The sequence below is a fragment of the Castanea sativa genome, chromosome 1 (genome assembly GCF_040712315.1).
Source record: "Castanea sativa cultivar Marrone di Chiusa Pesio chromosome 1, ASM4071231v1".
NCBI classification, from domain to species: domain Eukaryota; kingdom Viridiplantae; phylum Streptophyta; class Magnoliopsida; order Fagales; family Fagaceae; genus Castanea; species Castanea sativa.
Genome location: NC_134013.1, coordinates 77,176,085 through 77,200,468, shown reverse-complemented (window position 1 = coordinate 77,200,468; position 24,384 = coordinate 77,176,085). Strand labels below are relative to the sequence as shown.

Genomic DNA, 24,384 nt, shown 5'->3' with positions numbered 1-24,384 from the left:
ATTAATTAATAATAGTATTTAATTAATTAGGTGGACACGTGGCAAATTTTTATTGGTAGACTATAGAGTGGAACAGGAAAAGTGGAACAGAAGATTTGGACTCTAACTAATGTACTAACCCATGTATCTATCTTTTTTATTTTTTATTTTTTATTTATTTATTGTTCATCATGACACTGTGAATAGAATGACACATGTGGGTTCCAGTTAACTTAATTGATAAAGTTTCTGATGGTTGAATAAGAAATCTGGGGTTCAATCCCTACCTACATGAAAGACTGATTGGTATTTTGGTTTGATGATAAAGAGTTATCATTAGGAGCAAATGCCATAGACTGAAACTTTCTCAAAAAAAAAAAAAAAATAGAATGACACCTATGTACTACTTTATTCCTTTGCAAACAGTAAAGAACAACTCCTACCACATGAAAAAATTAAAATTTACTTTGTCACCACAACTTAGGTACTAAGCAACCACATCGATGGTTGCATAATCTGTCATTTTACACATTTTGATAAATAAATAAAGACACTCACATCAGTGGGTGTAAAATTGTGTATAAATGCACAAGTGCTATAGTAACTGGCATATATGCACGGTTACTGTAGCTCTTGCATTTGATATTTTATTATTTTTTTTTCTCTCCACCTCACTATCTATTTTTCTCTCTAGTCTGACTCTCACCTCGCACTCTCTTTTCCTCCACTGATCTCCGCTGCTCTCTCAAGTCTTGCCATAGCCGTGCCACCGCCGATCACCTCACTCTCCGTTACTCACGTCGATCACCACTACCTCGTCAATTGCCGCTGCTTTCGCCAATCATCGTTGCTATCTTTTTTTCTCAGTTTGATGGTTTTGAGATTTTGATTAGGGGGTTTTGATCGTCCGCTGCTCTCTTGAGTCTCGCCATAGCCGGGCCACCAGCGATCACCTCACTCGCTGCTACCTGACCAATCGTCGTTGCTATCTTTTTTCTTTGTTTGATGGTTTTGGGATTTTGATCAGTGGGTTTTGATGATTTTGATTAGTGGTTTTGGGATTTCGATGGGTGGGTTGATGATGGAGGTTGACTTGATGATGTTGGTTGTGTGGGTTGATGATGGAGGCTAGGTTAATGATGGTGGCCAGGTATTGAGTCAAGAATGAATATTTTATTGAATAAATGTGTAGAATAGACAAACTAATATGAGTGTTTTATAAAAGTAGGTATGTAAAATTAAAAAAAAAAAAAAAAAATTTCTTGCAAAATGGACAAAAACTAATGCGGATGCCCTAACACACGTATCAATCTTCTTTTATTTCTGCTGTCCATCATGAGATTCACTACATTATGAATGCCTATGTACTAATTTATTCCTGGGATCTTTTAGGAATATCCTTATGTCACAATCACTATTTCTGTCATTAAATAAGGGAAACAGAAAGAAAAAAGAATGTTGTGTTAAAATTTAAAAAGAGAGGAAACTAAGAAAAACTTCTTAATAATAACAGGATTCTTTCGAGTAATACTATATATGCAACAAATAAATCTTATAAAACATTTTTTTTTTTTTATAGGTATAAAACATTCTTTGTCAAATGCAAGAGAGTAGAACAAAGGAATCTTTTTTATTGTGTTGTATGAAATTTTCGTAAGCTTCAATTTTTAGAAAACTATTTTCTTAAAAGATCAACACGTAATTAATTCACTAGAATACATTTTCAGAATTTGTGGATATTACATTGTTATAATTTGAATGGGATGCTCCAATAACTATCAGAGTTGGTGTAAAAGCAACAGTTGATCTGATAATTCTGAGTTTCTGACAGTTAATTGAGGAAATTACTATTTACGTTGAAACATACGAATTACATAGTTAATGATTAAAAGGACAAAAGTTGCCACGAGAGCGCCTGTAGCTCAGTGGATAGAGCGTCTGTTTCCTAAGCAGAAAGTCGTAGGTTCGACCCCTACCTGGCGCGTGTTATGAAAAAACCATATTATTCTGTTTTGTATACAAGGAATCTTATATCATATCAATCATTTTACTCTTTATTTTCATGTTCTAATTTATAAGATTCATTAAAAATAAAATAAAAAGCTCTGACTTATAAGCTAAATTTTAGTCAAGAAGCAACCTATAGTTATGTCATCTTCATCCAGTTAAGTCTCTTTAAAAATTAAAAAAAGAGCTGTAATGTTTCTTAATTTTCCAAATGTAATATTCACACAAATAAGTTGAGCATGTTTCATTTCCCTTCTATTATCATTAATTGAAATAAAACCAGGAAAGCATAAATCTATGGAAGCCTGATATGAAATTCGAAAAATCTGTTTAAGATTCAAAGTTCAGAATCAAAAGCTGGACAACACAGACTAACATTCACAGTTCATTTACTGCAAAATTTTGGCAGTGTATCATGATTCAAAATTTTGGTACAAATCACTGAAGATCCAATTTTGCAAACTTTCTATTCATCAAATGTGCTCATGAATCCACCAAGAAAGCCAGCTCCATTACAACTCCCGCACAAAATTTCCCTTTTACCTCTGCAAGGAAACATATCATACTTATGAATGGGATTCCAGATGTATAAAAGCTAGCATCAATCCCTTTATAAAGTTATGATTCAAAGCCACAACAGAAATCTATGTCTGATCAAGGACTCAATACAAAAAGATCGACATAAATTTTTTTTTGGAGGTCGTTTCATTTACAAGGACATATGACATATCTTTATCTGAAACTATCAAATAGTGCATTTCTGAATCCTTCAAGCATGCAAGATAAACAAAATAAAGAAATAATAAGGCTTGGGGTACCTGCATTCTGCCTATGCGAGCATTCTCAAGATTTTAAAATAACATTTTTACATCGATATTTAATTTATTCAAGAGTTTAATACATTTAATCAAAATAGGGAAAGTGTCAAACATGAGGATTTGCCTTTTTTTTTTTGGCAATTCCTAACCTAAAAGAAGCCAGGAAGGAAAAGAAATTAAGTGTTAAGATCTGCATTTCAAATGGTTCTCAATACCTGGACTCGTCCATTATCACATGCTACACACAAAGCACTTTCAATTATCCAAAACATTTCTAGGACCTAGTTCTCCTTAAAAATCCTAAGGTGGTGTTAGTTTTGATTGTGTCACTTGAATACTTTAGCCTGTCTGATATCTCAGGCTTCTCAGTCGATGATAAGGAAAGCAAAATGTAGCTCTGGTCCCTTTAAGGTGATCATAATGGAAATAATACTGATTCTGATACTCTTTGTTGGCTGCACTCAACATCAAGGACACAAACACAAACACAAACACATGAACACACATGCGCACAGAGAGAGAGAGAGAGAGAGAGAGAGAGAGAGAGGGGGCATTTTAACTTAAATACCTGCATAGCCAACATAATCCACCAGCTTTAAACTGTCCATTGAAGTGGTCTACTGTATTAACTCCAGAACCCTCGCATTGTGTACACAATTTGGCACCTGGTATAGGAAGGTAAACATAGTGATTCTATGCATTTATGAGCATTATTTATCAAATTCAGAGAAAATGTAATTTGATAAGGAAAGTACTTAATTAGGAGTGTCAAATGGAAGGTTTAGGCAAATCTGACCAACCAAAAGATTTAGACAGTGGGTGGATGATGCAATAAACAAATCTCAGTAATGAACATGGACTCATTGGAATAATCTTAAAGCTGTAGTCCAAGTAATTCATTACTAATGCTTTACTGCACTCGGTGGAAAGTAACCAAAGCAAACTCCACCTGGAAGAAGTCATAGGCACTACCGAATATACCCACAAACAATTTTTGTTAACAAGTTTTGGCCCCAAGGGGAGGGGCAGGGTTGATTCGAACTAGTGACCAAATACATCCACAAACCAAAAATTCTCAACAGAACTATTATGTCCCCCAAACTAGATTCTATCTAAGAAGTTGTAAGAAGCTCAGCAAACATAACAGATGAAAAAAAGTACAAAAAACAATTCAGCACACAATCTGATTCTTTTTTTTTTTTTGTACAAGCAACTTGATTTACAATTTCAAGAACACACTTTCAAATTCAGCCTTATATATGTTATAAAAGTAGTTCCTAGACAGAATGACTGAGAAGTTTAAAGCAGACTGCAAAAGAAAGATTTATTACAGTGGTAGAAGGGAAAAATTAGTTGTGCTTTGCTGCAATCAGCATGAGCATGGCTCACCCTTCAATACCATGGTAGTACCGCAAATAATCATCAACATCATTGGCTATTCGTTTTATGAAGGAAGAGAAGAAGAAGCCCTATTACTCTTCTTTAGACATACCGTTAAGAATTCGTATCTCATCCCAGCCATATCACTAACTGCTTTTAAAGTTGGTATTCTAAAGTGTGTTCCAAGCAAAATTCAGCACAAAAAGAAAGACATCTAATTTCAAACTAAAATATAGACCCAAAAAAGAGAAGGAAAAAAAAAACTTACCATTTCCATCACAATCAGCACAGACTATGCTATTTGGTTTGGTTCCCTTATTGCTTTCTGTAGCCTGTTTATCCATGACAAAAGTGAATTTCAATGGAAAGAAGTTCAAAAGCAAAAGGAAAAGTCTTCAAAGTTTAACTCATCCCACTTGTTTGCAACTTACAATATAATTCTTGTCTGTAATTGCTTTAGATGGAAGCCTATATCAAATGTTCTCTAATTTTTCAAAGGCTAAAATCCACAATAATTTAGCCTTCCTCTTACCTTAAACAGTTAAATGCCTATAATTAGAATCACTTTGCTCTTAGTATAGCAATGCCTTCATAATAGTTCTAACTTTCATGCCTCACTGCCTATATATTAAATCTATCCTAACAAAAACGGTAGTGTTTATTGCACACACCTTGTTGCACACAATTTTTTACACACGTGGAAATTGCACTTCAAGGCTGGAAATCGTGACTTCACAGCTTTCATGTGTGTAAAGACGTGTGCAACAACGTGTGTGAAACAAGTATTTTCCAAACAAAAATGGCCGTTTTATAACTAGACGTCCAGTTATTCACAAATCGTAAGTTCTATGTACTTAGCACCTTGTCGCGATTCAAATCAAATAAAAATTAATGAAGTAAAACTTGGTATTGAACCCTTTGTTAGAAAAGTCAAAGTAATTCATTTCCAACAAGTCAACAACAATAAGTAGTGAAAAGAACAAGTTTAACCAAAAATTAGTACAATATTAAGCACATACTTACATTGGTGAATACACAATTAAACATTTACCTTAACCTCCAAAGATTGAAACTTAGCAGTCTCAGACTTCTGAAACAGTTCATTTACCCGAAGAACCTTCCGAGTCACTGACTTGCCAATTACTATCCCTAGAAACAAAACAAATCAAACAAAACACAAAAAAAAAAACCACATTTTTAACCAAAACAAAAACACCCAGAATCAAATACATACATATGAGAGAGAGAGATACCTGGTTTGTTAGGGGACTTAAAGGAACAAACAGATGTGAAACATAAAGAGTTAGCCATTCACAGAGGTTTTCCAATTCCTATAACTCTGATTTTTAGCAGATTGAACTGAAAAGAGTTGAGCTTTTAGAGTTTTAGGACCCAACTGAAGTGTCTGTCTCTCTGTGTGCGGATTTAAGGTGGAACAAGATAAGGTACTCTATTCTTCAAATAAAGATGCTCTTTGTAATCTAATTTACTCAAATACCCTTGATGATATAATTGTACTTCTATTCCTACGTGTCGTTTTGTCGTCCTTGTAGTGGCAAATAAAGTAAACTCGATTTCCACCTCCAAAACTGTTCTTCAAAAAACACAGAAATCAGTTTCGTTAAAACAAATGGCAAGCGCTCTCTTATCCACTTCTCGCTTTCACCCTTTGCAAAGTAAGTATTTCCAAGTTTCTCTTCTTTATGTACAAGTTTCATAGTTTAATGTATGATTTTTCTTTTTAATTTTCTTATTTATACAGTCTTTTTATTTTTATTTGATAAACATACTTATCTTATTGTTTCATGTAAGATAATACGATGCAAATTTTTTTAATTTCAAGTTCTGGGAAAACTATGATGTTTAATGTTGCAATCTCCGGACTGGGTCACTAGGAACCGTTTAACTTCGATTTTATTGAACTGAGTTTATGCTGTTTAAACAGACAGAGAAGTGGGTGGACTTTTGAGCAATTTGAGGAGCTCATTCTATGGCAAAGTGATGTACAATCAAAACTTTCTGACAATGAAAACTAATGGCAGCCATGGAGGCCGTGCCGTGGTCGCCTCAGTGGTTAGTACCACTTCACCTTTCTGCATCTTGTTATTGTACATTGCTGTTTGCAATTCAAGATGTACACATTCTCTTGCAATTTATGGAGTTGTGGTTTGTGGGCATAGTGAAAAAGAAGCTTGATAGGATAGAGTTTAATGGGATACTTTATAGTGAATATGGAATATTTTTGCAAAATGGGTTTGGCTTTAATTGGGTGCAGCTTGTTTATTGGGAAGTTTATTTATGTGTTTAACAGCTTGGAAGGAGGGTCAATAAGAAAGAGACTGTGATTCCTGAGCCAGATTATCGCATACCTGTTGTTTTACTTGGTGGGTACTAACTACTACTCTTACATACATTTCAGGATTATAATTGGCTTTTGCAAGTTATTCTGAACTTTTATGTATGAAGGTCCTAATGACTTTGACTACACATCAAATAATGATCCAGTTTTTCTTTAAGGATAAATATTGTCAAAATAAGGGGAAATTGTTTTGTACACCAGTGTAGAACTTCTTTCTTTAATACAAAAATAGATCCCACCGGGAGGGCCACATCACTCATGTGATAGGAAGGAATACTATGCTGGGTGTAGTATATAATTTTTTTCAAAACAAGAATTAGTTGGTTATGTTATCATCTGCAGTATCATGCATTTTTCATTATTTACAGATGGCATGGTTTTTTGAGATGGTTTAGTCCATTTGTTGAAACTCATTGCCAGAACTACATTCAAGCCATTGAGCTGGTCTCTAGATTATCACTTGGTGGTTGGTGAGTGTGATCCAAGAGATGTGAGATCTGCCATGTTTCAAACCACCAACATCTATAATTATAGAAAATAAATCCTGATTGACCATCTCAGAAATATTTGACTTAGTCATTAGATTTCATTGGGAACATTGTATGTGATAATTGCTCATCAACTACCCTTTCTTTCTCTCAACAAGATTGCATCTACGTTGTTTTTCATGTGCAACTTCAATGTATAATTGAAACAGGTCTATCTGGTGGGCTAGCCTATACAAATAATCTGTTACCAGCTGCGCCTGTCGGTCTCCTTGGATTACTCCTTTTGTTCCAGGTAACAACAACTTGAACTAGACAGTGTTAGAAGTTTTTCAAAACTACAGGCATTTAGGGGACAGGCCTGCCTATACTTGTTGTGTTCTTTATCCTGATTGAACTTAAAATGATTTTCAAGATGCCTTGAATTGGTCTGTCTCATGAATGAATGAAAAACATGGATAAAAAGCAATCTTTTAGTCAAATATTTACTTCTCCATTTTTCCTTCTTGTGTTGCAACTTCATGCAATTATTTTTCCATGGAACCATCTAATCTATTTATTTCCTTCTTTCAGACAACAAGAGTGAGGTTTGTCTTTGATGCAGAGGCTCTGGTTTGTTCACTAACATTCCCAAAACATGTCCCACTTATTTTAATTATTTGACAATGTGATAGCTTGAATTTCACATAAAGTTGGCGTGTGTATAGTCATTGTTGTGCATAATTTTCCTTGGACTACTGCATTAGGTTGAAGGCTGGCATGATCTTTTGAAGAACAAAGTTCTTGAGTTTCTTAGACAAAGGGTTCTGATTGCTTAACTGTTTGAGTTTATATTCAGTTGGTTTGCATTAGGCTACATGCAACTTATTTTAACAGCAGTTACAGCACCACTTTTATTAAAGTATATGCATTCACTAATGGTGGCATGACACACACACTGTGCGTCTATGTGTATGTTTTTATGGTTTTTATTACTGGTATTATACAATTTTGGCAATATCTGGAAGCACTTGTTAATCTATATAGATATCTAACTTGTACCTGAAGTCAACTCCAATGCACCAGTTGTGGGGTATCTCTCTCTATCTCCTCTCTCTCTTTCTCTCTCTCTCTCTCTCTCTCTCTAAGAGGCACATTTGTTTGCAAACTGGTTTAGTATTTCCAACCATCAATGTGAGCTCCTACTTTTACTGGTACATATAGTTTCAGATGAACTTGTTTTACCTGGATGTTTGTTAACTAGAGTTGAGTCCTATAACTTCCAAAATTTGATAGAAGATCTATCATATGTGGTATATATTCTTCTTTTTGTTTTGTTCACTGTCAGCCTGTTTTTTACATTTACTAAATCTGTGTTACTCTGTGGTTTTAGGAGGTAAAAGTAGGAGAGCAGCTTCAGGATTCAGGTGAAAATGTCTTCGTTGGTGGGGAAAATCGATGGAAGTGAGTACTATTTCTGCACCCCATTAGTTTTAACAATTTAAACAGTCACTCACCTATTTGATTTACTACAGATATTCAACATTTGTGAATTGGGAGCTCTGGTGGCCAAATTTCCCTATTCTGGTGTATTTTAAAGAGACCCAAACAAAACCTGAAGGACAAGTACACTTCTTCCCAGTGATTTTTGTGAGTGCAAACAGAAACATAATCTGAATTTTATTGGCATTGTAGTCCAGTTGTGTCTTGCTACTTCTCTTGGAGTGTTCAAAGGATCAAGACCATAGAGTCTTGTTAGCATCCCACATGTTTTGGGAAGTTGGGTCAGTAATTGAAAGGGATTCTTACTGAAGTTTAGAAGCTAAAATTTTGATTCCTTAAAAGAAAAAATAAATTAATTTTTGCGGTTTTCTTTTGACAATCAGAATGGGAAGCAACTTTATGATGTTATGGTGGAGAGAGCTGGCCCTTCAAAAAATAGCGGGCCTAAATAATACTAAAGGCATTAGATTTGTGCTGACAACTATCCTGCTTTGCCAACGGCCCCAAACATTTTAGTTCAGTGAGGTATGACAGATTCGTTAAATAGTATGCTGCTTGTTGCTGAACATTTTTTATCTCCTGGACAGCATAGTAATGGCTCTATGTCCTTTAGAGTTTATTTCTTATATATACATATATTTATAAATTTTAAATTTTGTAATATCAGGATTTGGTTATCCTAATTAGTATTTAAACCAAACATTAGTATATTATTACCATAAATATCCTAAATAAATGCGGGGGCTCACTTGTTTCTTCCTCTTTCTCAATGCTTGATCCAATTCAGATTCTGTGGTTATCTGTAGTTTTGTCATTCCTGTTTTGTACAGTGGCTGTTCTAGGAGAGCTTAGTTGCGTGTGACCAGACAATTTTTTTTTGTCCTGGGAGCTCTATAACTTTGGAAAAATAAGTTTTCTTTGAAGTAGTAGGAAATATGCTCAGCATCTCATATCCTAATAGATATCTTCTTGAATCCCCACACGGAGATGTTCTGGCAGTTTATTGTAATAACCACTCTCTCTCTCTCTCTCTCTCTCTCTCTCTCTCTCTCTCATATTTATTTATTCTTGCAGGTTACACGTTGTGCCTGATTGTGGAAGCTACTTTAGCACATATTCACTGTGGACTATGTTTCATCAGATGTATAATTAGTTTATTTTAATTACACTATTCACATTCTGGCGCAGTTGCAGCCATCTATGGAGACTGTTAATACAATGTACATAATCAGAATACGAATAGCAAAGAGACATTACTCGTCCTACAAACAGGCTTTAAATGATTAATTCATTTTGAGAAGTTTTCAACTCCTCTTTAATTACTTTGCTTACTGCAATTTTATTTATCTTTTTTATGTAGTTTGAATGACAACTCAGCTTGTCATGGAGAAACGGTCTCTTAAAAGATTTGAAAATTCATTATAAACAAAGCGTTTCATCAGCCATCACCTGTATGGTATATCCACACCTAACTGACTTTGATGGCACAGGAAGCTTGTGCCTTATTTTGCTAATTTCTCCGCTTCATTTATTTCATAATACTTTCAAGTTAGTGAAAACTCTTATCAATTCCCTAGATCTTTTTGTGTGCCATAAGATTGAGAGATTACAGAACATATGAATACTTGAATTTTATGCCAGCCACTTTAATTCCAGAGAGGAAGTTCAGTTTTTTTGTAGCGTGCTCTTGGCAACTGAGCATTATCGAGAAGCTATTGCTTAAAATGGACAGATTTTTTTTTCTTTCTTAATATATGTATAAAAAGGGAAAGAAAACGACTGTTGCAAATAAATTTCTGGCAAAATCAAATAAGAGTCAATGAAATACAATATTCTCAATGCATTCCCTATTAATTCAACACATAAATGCATATAAAGATAAAATAACAAAAAGTAAGAATTTTACATTTTGAAGCTTGCAAATGCACAGCATGAGCAACCAGCAAGCAAAGCCAACAGCAGATCCTTCAAATTGCAAACTCTTTTTACATGTATTGTTACTTCCTTCGTATATGGTCCTGCTGAGCAGTAAAGAAGGTGACTTTCAACTAGCAATTGCTTACCGGGCTACACAGGTGTCATTGAACCTTTGACCAATTTATCAGGTTTTTCTCTAAGATTAGGTGTTGTATGCCTTTCACTGCCTCTACGATAAGTGATAATACTATGTCAACCACTCTTGGTGCAGTGTGCATCTGTACCATGCTGGGTGCAATGACTATAACCAACACTGTGAAGGAAGTCACGTATCTCCTTGGCACTGCTATTACTGGCTTGCAACAATCGCTCATCTTCCTCATAGATGAGATATGGGGCTTCCCTTCCCTTTCTTGATAGTAACTTTGAGGCTCCTTTCAGCACATGATATTCCCAGCCCTGAACATCTATTTTGATCAGAACCACAGGCTCTGATTCTGGTATTACCTCATCAAGGGGGATGGACCTTACTTGAAGTGCTATCTCTTCATTGGATTTGAATGCCATCTTTGCCCCAGTAGCTGAAACAGCACTATTGTCAAGCCGACCAACCAACTGCAACATAAGAAAGAGTATTAACTTTAGCCATGCAGCAAAAGAAGAATTAGGTAGCATGATAAATATCAAGTAGGATTCAAAGAGCTTTTCCTATATCAACAATTCAAACCCATTAATTGAGGTTTCAATATTTCAGACATGGTAAATTCATAAAAGAGCAGTATAGTATACCAAGACTAGGGTTTACTCAATGAATTGAGAGAGCAACCAGATGAAATAAATTTACATGTATTAACAGAGTGACATTGAAAACTAAAATAGTGTGGACTACAGATAATTGAATGTTTTTTTTTTTAATAAGTCAATTGTGACGACAAGTGTATAGAGGGGATTTGAACCCTGGTTCTCCTCATAAAGGAAATCAAGCAATGCCACTTAACTACAAGGTTATTAGCTAAAGATGTTCAAATGTTGCAAATGGTTATTACTTTTACCAACAGTAGACCTCAATACGTTCTTAACAAAGGCTCCATGCTTTTGTGTGACATTATCCATAAAGTCTGCAACTCCATGTAATGGCTCCAATAGGCCATTGCAAGTTTAATTCAAGTAACAGCATGAAGAAGAGCCAAGAATTTGTCAGTGAGTTAGTTGCAAGATTGAAAGAAGTATACAAGAGTGGTTAATGAGTAGTAACAAGCTGTTAGAGTTAGTTATGAGAGCATCTCCAGCAGATTTTCCAAATTTTTGTACTGTTTGGAGAATGAACAGTGACATTTAGCTTTTACCTACCCACTTTTTCAAATACACTTTTCAACAAATTCTCTATCCCATTCTCTATCTCATTTAAATTTTATTTCTTTATTCATTTTTATTCTTTTTTTAATCATCATTTATTCTTTTTTTAACAACTATATTTTTCAGTGAGAATTGTTACTAGTTTTAATTTGAACCCACTATTGAAATTATTTTTTTACTTGCCAATATTAACTAATAACAATCTGTTATTTAAAATTTATTGTGAAGATATTGTGATAGTATTTCTCAATTAAGATTTTTTTATTTTTTATATTATTTTTCTTTCTTCCATTTCGTCCTCATCCATACGTTTCATTTCTTTTTTTTCTTTTCTTTTTTTTCTCCACACAAGTGTCCTATCTCTACCTACCCACTTTTATTTTCTTTTTCTCCTCAAGACCATTCCAGCAACTCACATTTACTGAACATCAGAGAAGAGAGAGAGAGAGAGAGAGAGAGAGAGAGAGACTGCAAGGCTGGTGGAGATTGAGGTCGCCGAAAGGATAAAGCCGGTGGAGATCGGCATTCACCATGCAGCACTACCACGTCTGCTGCCCCACCGCCGCTTGTCCTCCTCCCCACCACCAGGCTGGGTCAGATCGGCTTGTTCTTCTTCTTCTTCTTTTTTTTTTTTTCTTCATATTTGCTTGTTCTAATTCAACTTTATTGTAAGAATTGGATTTTTTTTTGTGTTTTGTGTTTGGATTATGTGAGACGTTTTTTTAGAGTGAAGCAAAGAGACTGAAACAAAGAGATGAGAGGAGAGAGAGAATTTTTTTTTTTTTTACTGAGATGTATGAATTTTTTGTGTAGAAATTCATTTGGAGTTGCTACAATGTTCTCTAAATTAAGATAATTACTGTAGCAACTTCAAAAAAAAATTGGAAAAGTTTTGTGTTTAGAGAAGCTGTTGGAGGGTGAACAATAGGTGAACAGTAGCATTTTTGGGACTAAAAATAGAGATAGAGCATCTGCTGGAGATACTCTAAGGCAGCCATTTTCTCCAAGCTTGAAATCTGGGAAGCATCAGATCAGATAAGATGTTCCAAACCACTATAAGTTCTTGGTAATGCCCTTTGGTCTCATCAATGCCCCTTCCCCATTTCAATGCTTGATGAATGATGTCTTTGAGCTCTATTTGAGAAGTTTGTGTAGCTGTTCTTTGATGATATCTTGGTCTACAGTAAAACTTTGAGGAGCACTTGGATCATCTAAGGTGCATTTTGGAGGCTCTCTAGCAACATCAACTTTATGCCAACAAGATTTTAGTGCCTGTTTCACTGCAGAGAGGTGGGGTATCTTGGGCATGTATCCCTAGAGAAATCATAAAATCAGATGCAAGAAAGACTAAAACCATGTTGCAATGGTCTTCCCCACCTCCTTGAAGTATTTGAGGGTTTTCTTAGACCCAATAGGGTACTACAAAAAGTTTATCAAAGGGTAGGGCCACATTGCTACCACCTTGCCAAAGGTTGTATCCAGCCTTTTGGCTGCCAAGGTTGTTATGCTTTACATGCAGCAGGTATTCAAGTTACATGAGTTGCCATCCACCATGGTCAGGGTCAGAGATACAATCTTCACTGGTAATTTTTAGAGTGAGCTGTTCAAACTTCAAACTACAGGAAACTCTTTGGATATGTCCTCAGCTTATCACCCTTTATCTGATGGCCAAACTGAGGTAGTGAACAAGAATGTGGAACACTTTCTTAGATGCTATGGAGATGAGAAGCCTAAGCAATGATCCACTTGGTTGCCCATGGCAGAGTATTGGTAGAACACTCATAAGCATGCCTCTACTAAGATGACTCTATTTGAAACCCTTTATAGTTTTCAACCACCAAGAGTATTAAAGTACATCCCAGGCACCACCAAGCTTGAGGCAGTAAACATGCACTTGAAGAACAGAGAACAGATTGTCACTCTCCTCAGGCACAACTTGATGACTACTTGAGGAAAGATCAAGGTAGTCAAAGGCGAAAGGTGACCTTAAGGCGCCAAGGCCTTGTCCGAGGTGTGAGGCGACAAAAAGGCGCTAGCCCGAGTAAAGCGAGGCGCCAAATTCTTAATATATTTATTATACATATAGAACTTAAATCATATGTACCTAGTGTATTATAATATTATAATGAAGTGTTTTTCAATGTGAAGCATTAAGAAATTAGGTCTTTAAAATTATTTCAAAATAGGATTAGCATGGTTTAGGCTCTTTTAGTTAATTCTAACAATACGTTTTAGTACAAGCTTCTATATAACAATAAGTTTTACAAAACAAATTTGTAAATTAATTTAACTAAAAATAGGTTTTATAACATGCCTTATGAAATTAATAATCTAAATTAGGTTTCACAACAAACTTCTATTAAAAAAAAAATTTATTAAAAAATTAAAAATTAAAAAAAAAAAAACCTTGAGGCTCTCGCCTTAGTGCCTTTTTCATGGCTTAAGGCGGTCGCCTTTGCTCGCCTAGGCTCTAAAGGCAAGCACCTCCCTAAAGGCGCCTCGCCTTAGAGCCTTTAAGGCACCTTAGTGGCGCCTCGCCTCGCCCGGCTTGCCTTTGACTACACTGGGAAAGATGAGGACCAAAGCTGACAAGCATAGAACTAAAAGAGAATTGGCAGTTCGGAACTGGTTCTTCCACAGGTTGCTTCCCTATAGGCAAAGGTCCTTGATTGCTAGGAAAAATATTAAATTGTTCTCACGTTTCTTTGGATTATTCCAAGTCATCGAACAAATTGATCATGTTGCTTCCTAGCTGGATTGCCTCCTAGCACTCATACCCACCATGTGTTCAATGTCTCTTATCTAAAGCCTAAGTTGGGAAAGGAAAACATATTATTCCGCTGCCCACACAGCCATTAGTTGACCAGTAAGGAGAAGTTTTCCCCTAGCCAAAAGCCATCTTGAAGGGTAATTTGAAGGGGAGGGCAATGTAATGGTTCCCATAGAGCATTGCAAGTGTAATTCTTGAAATTTAGCAACAAAAAAAAGGTGCAACTCTTTTAAGAGTGTCATGAAGAGGAAGAGCCAAGAATCTATTCGTGAGTTAGTAGCAAGATTGCAAGAATCATATTAGAGTAATGATGAGTACTAGTTACAAGCTGTTAGAGTGAGTGAGTTATTTTGGCCAATAAGCCTGGGAAACATGTATTTGTAATCCTTAGCATTCATCATTAAGCAATTAGTCACAACATTCTCTCTAGCTCAATTCTCCCTTTCTTTTACTTCTTGGAGGCTGACTACCTTAAATTAAGTCAAATTCCATCCAATCCTGTTCATTTCCCCTAAAACCCAAATTGATTCTTTCAATTCTACTTCAAACAAAATAGCAAAGTAACAAGTCCTTCGGCCATTGTAGCCTTCATCCATATTTACATAACTGAAACCAATCGCAGGCACCTCTTAGTTCAACATAGAATCCAGTCCTTAGAGTATCCTAGACCTTAGCCCAAGGCCAACGCATGATTGTGAACCTCATTAACAGGTGTTCAATGACCTTAAAAGCCACCTTCAATGTTCTCACACTGCCACACAACCTCAATTGTGTAAGCCTAATAAATCCCTCCACTAGACTTAAGGAACGCTGTCTGACTCCACCATTACTTCAATCCAATGAGTTCTAGGAGTAGTAAAGAATCCAAACAGATATGCAATGACCAACAATTTAACCTACCATCTAAATCATGGAAATATAATTAAATCCCAATTAACCACTAAAGCAAAAAATTCACCACAATTACAACTCTTTACTTTTAACTCAACAATACAAAATAAATGGCACATAATTAAACTTCACAACCATGTAATTAAATCACATAATTAACCTACAAATAATAGTATTAATCCATATAATCCCAATTGTCCACATTAGGACTCATCAACAATAGAATTCACCATAGCCCCAATAACAAAAACCAAAGAAACAATTCAAAATTCATGCCCAAAAACACAGTACTTGTACAATAATAACAACATACCTTATGGAATGTAATGTTCCCATTCTGGTCCGAGGCGGCGGCATTGAAAACAGTGACCAAATCCCCAACCCGATTGAAATAAATCCCATCACAAACCCTCTGCAAGTTCTCAAAAACCGGCTCGAAAGCCAAAACCCTAAACCCCATTGCGGCGGCAGCGAAGCTCGCCATGCCGACATTGGCACCGACATCGACAACAAGCCCATTGCCTCTCTCTCCGCTTGTTTTGAATTTGGCGAGAACCTCCTGGATGGTGACTGAGATATCGGGTTTGCGAAAGAGTTTCCCTTTGAGCATTCTGACAATGTTCTTGTGAGGCTTATCGGGTAGGGCTCCGAGGTCGGAGAGAGAGTAGAGAAAAGGGTATTTGAGGCCCTCGACGAGGTTGGCGATCACTGGGTGGGATTGAGGGCATTTCAGGCAATCGAATGGTGGGATTGGGTAGAATGGGAATTGGGTTTTGAAGGAAAGGTTAGGATTAGGGTTAGGGTTTGAGGGTTGGTTTGTGAAATAGACGAAGAAAGTGAGAAAAAGGAGGGTGCTTGTGATTAGTAAGCATATGGTTTTCGATTGGTAAAACTGTGTGGGTTTGTCTCTTTTCCATGCATTTGCCATCAAAATGGTTTTTTTAAGTTTTTTTTTTTTTTTTTCCGGGATAATTTTTAAGCTTTCCGGGAAATTGAAGGTATGGATCTCTGTAGAAAGGGAAAGTTTCTCCTCTTTTTTTGGGGAGGTGTGAGTTCAGCTGAAAGTGGGGATTTGAGTGACAATGAAATGTGAAAGGAATAGGATAAATTTTCCGGGAAAATGTGGGATTTTTTTTTCCCCAAAAAAAAAAAGGGGGAAATTAAATTTGGATCAGTGAAGTGGGTGAAGTGCAGAGTTGGGAGTCAGCTAAAAGAGAACAGAAATGCTTCGGTGGTACAGTCAGTATTTTAGATCTGTATTTTAGCATAAAACTATGTTGCAAGTTGCAACCGAAATGCTATAGGCAAGACATTTCCCAACTACATTTTCTTTTCTAAAGGGACTGTTGTTATTGACGGTTATGAGAAAATATATTACGATTGTTATCGGTGGTTATGGATTTAATTTAAAATTAATAATAATTTATTACTTATGATTTATTGAAAAAATATTGTAAAATTTTGCTAAAGTAACACTTTTTTTTTTTATCACATATAACAAGATATCATTTATGGTTTGTTGAAAAAATATTATGGATCCAGCAGTTCTCATATTGCAATTATTGTGTTAGTATGTTTATAATATTTGTTTATAACATTCAATAGTAGTTAGTATAAATAGTAGCTTGCATTTTAGGGGTAATAAAAGGTCATTTTCTAAAATAAAGTAGTGAGTGTAAATAATATAAAACCTCAATGAAGATCAATGCAATTTTCCCCCATAAAACAAAGTTACGTGCTACACTTCAAATTTCAAGAGGTTTCTTGTTTTTAGGGAAGCCACATAGGATGCAAAAGAGATACTCTTCTCTCTCACAAAAAAGCTCCATAGGGTTACTCTTCCAAGACATTGAATACTAGCTTCTTGAGTATTGTCTAATTTATTATATAGACTCTATGAGCTATATCTAAACAAGTTTGTGTTCATGTGTTTGCGAATAAAACTATACAAGTATAGAATCTAACACAAATCATTTTATTTTTTTAAATGATGGAAATGTTACATGTAATTGTTGATCACACGTGGCTGAATTAGGGTTGAGATAGAGTGCCTCTTGAGACTAAACACATGTGCCTCGTGAGTCGAATTAATTTTCTTCTTTCTTTTATCTATACTACTATTTAAGGGATTTCTCTTATTTGGATTCCTAAATTTTGATGCCTAAAATACCCTCATCGTACTCACTTACAAGTTTTTAACTAACAGAGATAAATATGTAAATTAAAACTCCTACGCTTTAAAACCTACGAACTCACGTACGCTTTGTCAGTTTCTATCTCACTTTTTATCTCTCATTCTTCTTCAGATTGAAGACATTCATTTTAGCTCTACATCCTTTTTTTTTTTTTTTTCTACTTTTCAGATTTGGTTTTTAAACAATTTAAATCGACATTATCAAAGGCTCCAACAACTTTTCAGGTTCTATCTTTTGCAAGTTCCTCTTTATTTTATTTTATTTTCTTTTATTATCATTGACTTTCTTTGAGTTCTTACTTGTCATGGTTGCTAAGTATTCTATACTACTATTTAAGGGGTTTCTCCTGTTTGGATTCCTCAATTTTGATGCCTAAAATACACTTATCGTACTCACTTACAAGTTTTCAACTAACGGGGATAAATATGTAAATTAAAATTCCTACGCTTTAAAACCTACAAACTCACGTACGCTTTGCCAATTTCTATCTCACTTTTTATCTCTCATTCTTCTTCAGATTGAAGACATTCATTTTAGCTTTACATCATTTTTTTTTTCTTCTACTTTCGGATTTGGTTTTTAAACAATTTATATCGACATTGTCAAAGGCTCCAACAACTTTTTAGGTTTTATCTTTTGCAAGATCTTCTTTTTTTGCTTTTCTTTTCTTCTATTATCATTGACATTTTTTTGAGTTCTTACTTGCCATGGTTGTCAAGTATTCATAATTTGAGGAATACTTACATGTGGGTGAATGTGACTAGGAATTTGAGGGTGTTTGATGGTGGCTTATTACTCGTGGCTGACTTTGAAATTTCAAAAAGAAGGTTTGTGCTTGATCTGACTCCTTGAAAAGAATATTGGTAAGAGATGTTTCTTTTTCTTTTTCTTTTTTTGGCCTAGAATTAAATTCAAACTCTTTTCTGGTTTTTTTTTTTTTTTTTTTTTACGCTTTTTTTTAGGGGATTGCGTGGTTTGGTTAAAAAAAAAAATATATATATATATATATAGGAGTTTACGCTTCTTTTTGTAAAATAAAGTGACGAACTAAAACTCACATCCAGTGTATTCAACTAACTGCATATATCAACTTCATCACTTACAGTACCTCAAGTCTTCAATTGCGGCATAATCTACTAGGTTTTGTTTTTTAATAGAAAAGCCTCGCCTTGGCTCGCACATAAATTATAATCCTACTTAAGCAATAGCGTGTCACATTGTGATCCATAAGAGCAAAATTTTCCTGCTATAGTGCTATCCATTCATCATAATTGATCCAATCCATAAATATTGGCATGGATCTTTTTTTATATAGGAATTTACTCTCTTTGTAAAATAACATGATATAACACGCCCTGCTACTTGGTTTGGGTTTTCTTTTTTTAGGAATTTTTTGAGGGGATTAGGCTACTTAATTGATTTCCCAATTTAAAACAAATACAAACTCTCTTTTTTCTTTTTCTTTTTTAAATTATTAAAGTTTTTTTTTTCTAATTCTTCTATCTCTCTTAGGTTGATGTATGTACAAATTTATTGGATTGTATTGATCAAGAGGCATTGTAATGGAATATTAGATAAGTTTAGGTTAGAGACTTTACAAGAATTATTTGTATGATTCAAATCTCACATAAAGTTGTTGTTATCTAAGAAATTGTTGTAAAATTTTTTTTTTTGTAACATAAAATATATTTATCATTTGTATAATTCTAAGTGAAATTCAATTTACATTTTTTTTATAATTATTAATTTACTACTCCATAAGAAATGTAATGTACATTTTCTCAGTTTTAAAGGTAGTCGCTATATTTGAAATTTAAATTCTTTTTAAATTTTGTTATGGATGTGTAGTAAGTGGCTAATTTTTAGGATTAAAACACTCTATTTTAGGATTAAAATTGATCCTTTTACTATAAAAGAAATATATTTGAAATTTAAACTCTTTTTAACTTTTGTTATGGATGTGTAGTAAGTGACTAACTTTTAAGCTTAAAATACTACATTTTAGGATTAAAATTGAACCTTTTACGTAAAAGAAAAAAAGAAGGTAGTTGCTAAATTTTAAATATAAGTTGTTTTAACTTTTTGTTATGGATGTATAGTACATGGTTAAATTTTAGGATTAAAACACATTATTTTAGGATTAAATAAAAAGTTTTAACGTGGGGAGTGTTATTTCAACCCACATGTATAAATAATAAATTACGGAAATGTGGGAGACTGGTAGTTTTATTCGAAATTTTTTAATGTGTAGTTATCCACAAACATTTACTGTTTTTAAACTTTGAATTTTTAAAAAAAGGGTAATCGGGTAGTGTTTTTTGGATAGAACGTGAGATTTTTTTTATAAAAAAAATAGTTTAATTCAAAAATTTTAAACGTGTATTTTTATTTTTTGATAAACTTTTAAACGTGTAGTTATCCACAAATTTCTATTGTTTTTAAACTTTGAATTTGAAAAAAAAAAAAGGTGGCTAGGTAGGGTTTTTTATTTTATTTTTTAATAGAATGTGGGATAGTGTTATGTTTTTTTTTTTTTCAAAATAAGGGTAGTTTTTTTTTGGATAAAACCTATGACTCGATAGCTATAATAAATAAAAGAACAACAAAAACACCACTAAAAATAAAAAAATGTGGATGCAAATCTAGAGCCTTTCCTTAACAAAAAAAGAAAAAGAAAAACTAAAACAACAAAAATTTGAGTCTTTTATCGTAAAAGAAAAAAAAAAAAAAAAAAGGTAGTCGCTAAATAGTAAATGTGCGTACCCAATTTTCTACTTAATGGGTCAAGCTTAGAATTAGGCTCACAACTTACTTGTACGGTGGGTTTAGAGTTTCCTACCAAGGGTAGTTCCTTGCCAAATGGCCTGATTATCCCTCTCAACTTTCACCCACTTTTGTTATCTCTCCCTTTTAGTTCCCCTCTTTTGGTAGTAACTTCTTCCTTTTTCTCATTCTCTCTTGTTACTCTTACTAGCCAACCCCCCCTCTCTCACTTGACCTCTCTATTTATAGCTTGAGGTTGGTGGGATGCTCATGATTAGCTTCTGGTCTCACTCATGTGGGTGGGGTCCAATTTGATTATTCCTGATAAGGAATATGCTCCATTGGAAACAGCAATAATGGCATTGGAACTGAGTCCTGCCCCCAAAAGACTGCTCGACAGCAACATTCCCCAAGGCAATACCGAGCTACCGAGGGCATGGGCAGGTCCGAGGCACATTCTCAATCAGGTCATAATTGACCAGCATAGACTTGTCTATTAGGTATTTGAAATGAAATGTTCTCACTATGCAATTTGGGCCCCATTGTGGCCCTAGTTAGTGTTCGGGCCAAGGCCTAATGGGTCAGGGATCATATTCTGTACAATAGCCCTCCCTTGATTTGGGTTCGGCTACTGGGAACGAATAAAGGACAATCCAGTAGGCGCTAAAGATTTGTCGGGAAGCTCAAACGTCAGCCATTAAATGAACAAGACGGTTATTAATGCCCTCTCGAAAGGAGCGTTCTGCCAGGCTGTCAAATCTAACTGTAATCATGACCTAATGGTTCGTGAACTAAGGCCACACGTGTGAGAGTTATGAAAAGGAATTTAAAAAGAATTTCCCACTTTCTTTTTCATTAAATTCCTTAGCCCTATAAATAGTTCCTTCTAACTCTTCATACCATTTTTATTTCTTTGTCCTCTTCAACTTTCTCTCTGCCGAGCATACTCCTCACGTGCATAGGTTCTCCAACCAAGATCACCAACCCCTAGAGCCCATAGTAAGTTTCTTCATTTTGTCCTTCTCTTTTTCAATTTTTTCCCTCATTCTAGAGTTAAGAATGGGCTACTCGTATCTTCTTTCTACTGAAGCATCCTTGGCTAATTTTAGAGTTGTCTATGATATTCTTAGAGATTTAGAGGTGGCTTATTGTCACGAAGGTGACATCGCTTTCCAGTGACGCTCTGGTTCTAACACAGTGTTCTTTCCTTTGATGGCTATTTTGGAGGGAGGGGTTAGATTTCCCGTAGACCCTCTCATACTTATTACCCTTAGGTTTTATGGTTTGTACCCTGACCAACTTCCCCCTAATCTTTACAGAGTCGTAAGTTGTGTCAGTAGATTAAATCGAATATACAGGTTACAACTAAACCACCATGACATAAACTTTATGTACAGTTTATGTGACAACATTAGATCTGACTATTACTTAAAGGTTAGGGATGTACGGGTACAAATTATATCATGCCTTCCCGATTCTAACAGAAATTCGGTGGGAGAATATGTTCAGGTGAGCGGTAATTGGCTTGTCGACGAGCTCACCTGCCCACTTTCACCGTGTGATGTTGGTCGGTCCCGAGAACTTTTAACTACTTTCAATCATGTTTTACCCGTGCTTATTTGTTCAAACAAGCGCTAACCAGTTTTCATATTACTTTGGTGCAAACAGCAAAAGGTTTAAACCGGACATTAGAGTAGTGCACGTAAGAGACTTAAATTTAGTGCTTCGGTCAAAGATATTTGTGAATTCTGACGGGTAGCTTTGGTATCCCATCTTATACTCAGTTGCAATCCAGTTTACTCCACTTGGCAGCCCTTCGGACAAGCCTTATTAGTGGACAGTCCTTTGTTGTTGTACATCAATGTGCGACATCCTAATCTTCTTCCCCCCAAGTTAACTGTTGGTGAGGCTCGGGACTTCGGTCCCTGAATATCTAGTTTGGAGTCCTTAATACCTTTAAGGGATGCCTCAACAGATCTTGTCTCTCAAAGTCGTTCCGTCCACAGACTCGTTGAGGAGCACCAAGCCCTAGTTCAAACAGCCGAGCAAGCAGTAGCCAAGTCAGTAAATTCCTCGGAAGCAAAAGCCGGCCAAGGTGAAGGCGAAATGGTGGTTAAAAGAACAATGACCTTGGATCGTTTTGTGCTTGGTGCTAGTCCATCGGCTCAGCAGCATCCACCTCAAGGCAAGAGTCAGACTCCCCCTCCTCCTCCTCCTCATGCCCGCTCTCGAAAAAGGCAGCGTATAACTGACCAACCATCCAAGAGACCGGGGGATGCTCCTCCGAAAACTCCACCTACTCGAGCATCATGGGGAATACTTATCCGGGAGCCTGCTAGTACCGCCCGGCCCACCACACAAGTAGGGTCTAACGTGGCATCCTCCTCTAGGCCAAAAGTAGGTTGGGAGACAGTCTTTAGGCTCGAGAATGAGCCTCTTCCTGTGACAGCCAATGTCAGGACCTAGGCCCAAGGTGAGGGAGGGTGGGTCGCTTAGAGTTTGACACAATGTCTTCTACTACCCGAGGATGTGCACTTCTTCTCGGGCGGCACTGATGGATCCTTAGCTACCCGTTTGCAGTGGAATACTATAGCGGTAATGTTCTTTACTTTCTCTGCCCTGCACCAATATATTTACACTTTTCCTCTTCACATTTATTGTTATTGTGTTATCAAGTTGCGCAACTGGTGTACGTTATAGATGAATGGTTGAAGGAAGTTGCCGAAGATGCTGACTGGGAAAAAGCCTTGAAAGACATTGTTGTGGCCACTACAAAAGACCAAAGCACGGCGGTTGAAGCTGCCAAGAAGAAGGCTCAGGAGTCTGAGAAGGCTCGGGCACTAGCAGAGCGAAGGTTGACAGAGTTGGAAGTGAAACTGAGTGGGACGGAACTTAAGTTGGTAGAAGCAGAGAGCCTTAACTTGGCACAAGTTGACAAAATAGCATATTTAAAGGCGACCCTTCAAGCTTGCGAAGGCAAATGGTATAACGTTGGTTTTGCAGACGCTTAGAATTTTGCGAAACCAATTGTCCATCAAGCACGGAGGCTCGGGTTTGAGGAAGGTTGGATGGCTGCCCTTTAAGCTATGGGAGTGCCGGATGATTCTCCGCTGAGGAACCTCAAGAAAATACCCTTCCCTGAGCCTCCACCTTCTGCCTAAAATCCCTTTAGTGCCAATGATGAGGAGGACACCCCTAGCATGAAGGAGCTAGTACAGGAAATTGACTCCCATGTGGAGTCAATTGATCTAGAAGTCACCAGCACCTTCGATGTTGCGTAACACACAACCTCACTGCTGCCCTTAAACTCTAGAGCTCAACCTATCGGGGACACACAAACTCTGCAACTTGCCGCTCAGCCTGCCAAGGATGCACTTCGTTAATCTGCCATGGAGACTGACCCTGCCACTCAAGCATGAAAGCTTTTGACCTACTTTAATCTTTTACTTTACCTCTTTCTTTATTTAGTCCTCAATTTCGTTTTACCTGGTTTGCCCATTTGTCATCGGGATGTGGTGACGGAACAATTACTTCATTTAAATTTGTTTTCATTTTAGTTCGTTTAGTCACTGTGATATGGTGACGGGACATCTACTTTGGTTACATTTATAAATGATTTTCGCATTGTTATTAGATTATCTTTGACATACTTTATTCTTTCATTTATAGCGATCATAAAATTGAACTAAGATTCATTCTTGGACGGCGATTTGTCTTAATCGAGCATAGTTATCCCGAGTATAGTCGGGATTAGGAATTCACAACTTTGGGTAAGCCACTCTGTTAGAAAAATGGGGATCTGATCACCACCAAGTACGGGTTCCCGTTAGTGAAGATATGCACCGGGTTCCCACATGTTCAATGATCGGGCTCAAATTGAGTGCAGGCTTCTAAGATAAAATAGATGTAAGGTTTCCACCTGTTCGGTGATTAGGATAGAATCGAGCACAGGTTTCTGTTATTAGATAAAATATACGTAAGG

The 24,384-nt window shown here is 36.0% G+C and overlaps 3 protein-coding genes and 1 non-coding gene across 5 annotated transcripts; 2 read left to right on the top strand and 2 right to left on the bottom strand.

The window, feature by feature from the left end:
- The first annotated feature begins 1,890 nt into the window (after positions 1-1,890).
- TRNAR-CCU (transfer RNA arginine (anticodon CCU)) lies at positions 1,891-1,963 on the top strand. The gene has a single exon. It is a non-coding gene; the product is annotated as a tRNA-Arg (tRNA).
- Positions 1,964-2,297: 334 nt separating this feature from the next.
- Positions 2,298-5,578, bottom strand: LOC142613430 (protein BUNDLE SHEATH DEFECTIVE 2, chloroplastic). 2 transcript variants are annotated; one of them, XM_075785795.1, is made up of 5 exons: positions 5,438-5,578; positions 5,236-5,333; positions 4,453-4,516; positions 3,373-3,469; positions 2,298-2,531 (listed from the first exon to the last, which is right to left on the bottom strand). In XM_075785795.1, exons 1-5 carry the CDS (start codon positions 5,493-5,495, stop codon positions 2,453-2,455), a joined length of 396 nt encoding a protein of 131 aa, XP_075641910.1. In that variant the 5' UTR covers positions 5,496-5,578; the 3' UTR covers positions 2,298-2,452. The 2 variants fall into 2 exon arrangements, with proteins under 2 accessions (XP_075641910.1, XP_075641918.1); XM_075785803.1 differs by having other exon boundaries at positions 5,236-5,327; positions 5,438-5,573.
- Positions 5,491-9,810, top strand: LOC142613419 (uncharacterized). The gene is made up of 10 exons (XM_075785784.1): positions 5,491-5,629; positions 5,738-5,860; positions 6,130-6,257; positions 6,496-6,568; positions 7,241-7,323; positions 7,602-7,640; positions 8,401-8,471; positions 8,543-8,657; positions 8,894-9,035; positions 9,585-9,810. The coding sequence occupies exons 2-9, from the start codon at positions 5,815-5,817 to the stop codon at positions 8,960-8,962; spliced, it is 624 nt and encodes a 207-aa protein (XP_075641899.1). The 5' UTR covers positions 5,491-5,629; positions 5,738-5,814; the 3' UTR covers positions 8,963-9,035; positions 9,585-9,810.
- A 480-nt stretch (positions 9,811-10,290) lies between these two features.
- Positions 10,291-16,712, bottom strand: LOC142622183 (uncharacterized). The gene is made up of 2 exons (XM_075795614.1): positions 15,758-16,712; positions 10,291-11,042 (listed from the first exon to the last, which is right to left on the bottom strand). Exons 1-2 carry the CDS (start codon positions 16,370-16,372, stop codon positions 10,680-10,682), a joined length of 978 nt encoding a protein of 325 aa, XP_075651729.1. The 5' UTR covers positions 16,373-16,712; the 3' UTR covers positions 10,291-10,679.
- Positions 16,713-24,384: the final 7,672 nt, after the last annotated feature.

Bases quoted from the DNA above. Each gene is read 5' to 3' on its own strand.
- LOC142622183 (XM_075795614.1), bottom strand. From the start codon at position 16,372: ATGGCAAATGCATGGAAAAGAGACAAACCCACACAGTTTTACCAATCG. The intron at 11,043-15,757 runs GTATGTTGTTAT...CTTATGTTGCAG, and splicing joins GGAACATTACATTCCATAAG to TTGGTTGGTCGGCTTGACAA.
- LOC142613419 (XM_075785784.1), top strand. From the start codon at position 5,815: ATGGCAAGCGCTCTCTTATCCACTTCTCGCTTTCACCCTTTGCAAA. The intron at 6,258-6,495 runs GTTAGTACCACT...TGTGTTTAACAG, and splicing joins GTGCCGTGGTCGCCTCAGTG to CTTGGAAGGAGGGTCAATAA. The intron at 7,324-7,601 runs GTAACAACAACT...TCCTTCTTTCAG, and splicing joins GATTACTCCTTTTGTTCCAG to ACAACAAGAGTGAGGTTTGT.
- LOC142613430 (XM_075785795.1), bottom strand. From the start codon at position 5,495: ATGGCTAACTCTTTATGTTTCACATCTGTTTGTTCCTTTAAGTCCCCT. The intron at 5,334-5,437 runs GTATCTCTCTCT...TTTTGTTTCTAG, and splicing joins TAAGTCCCCTAACAAACCAG to GGATAGTAATTGGCAAGTCA. The intron at 3,470-4,452 runs GTAAGTTTTTTT...TTCCTATACCAG, and splicing joins TGCTGATTGTGATGGAAATG to GTGCCAAATTGTGTACACAA.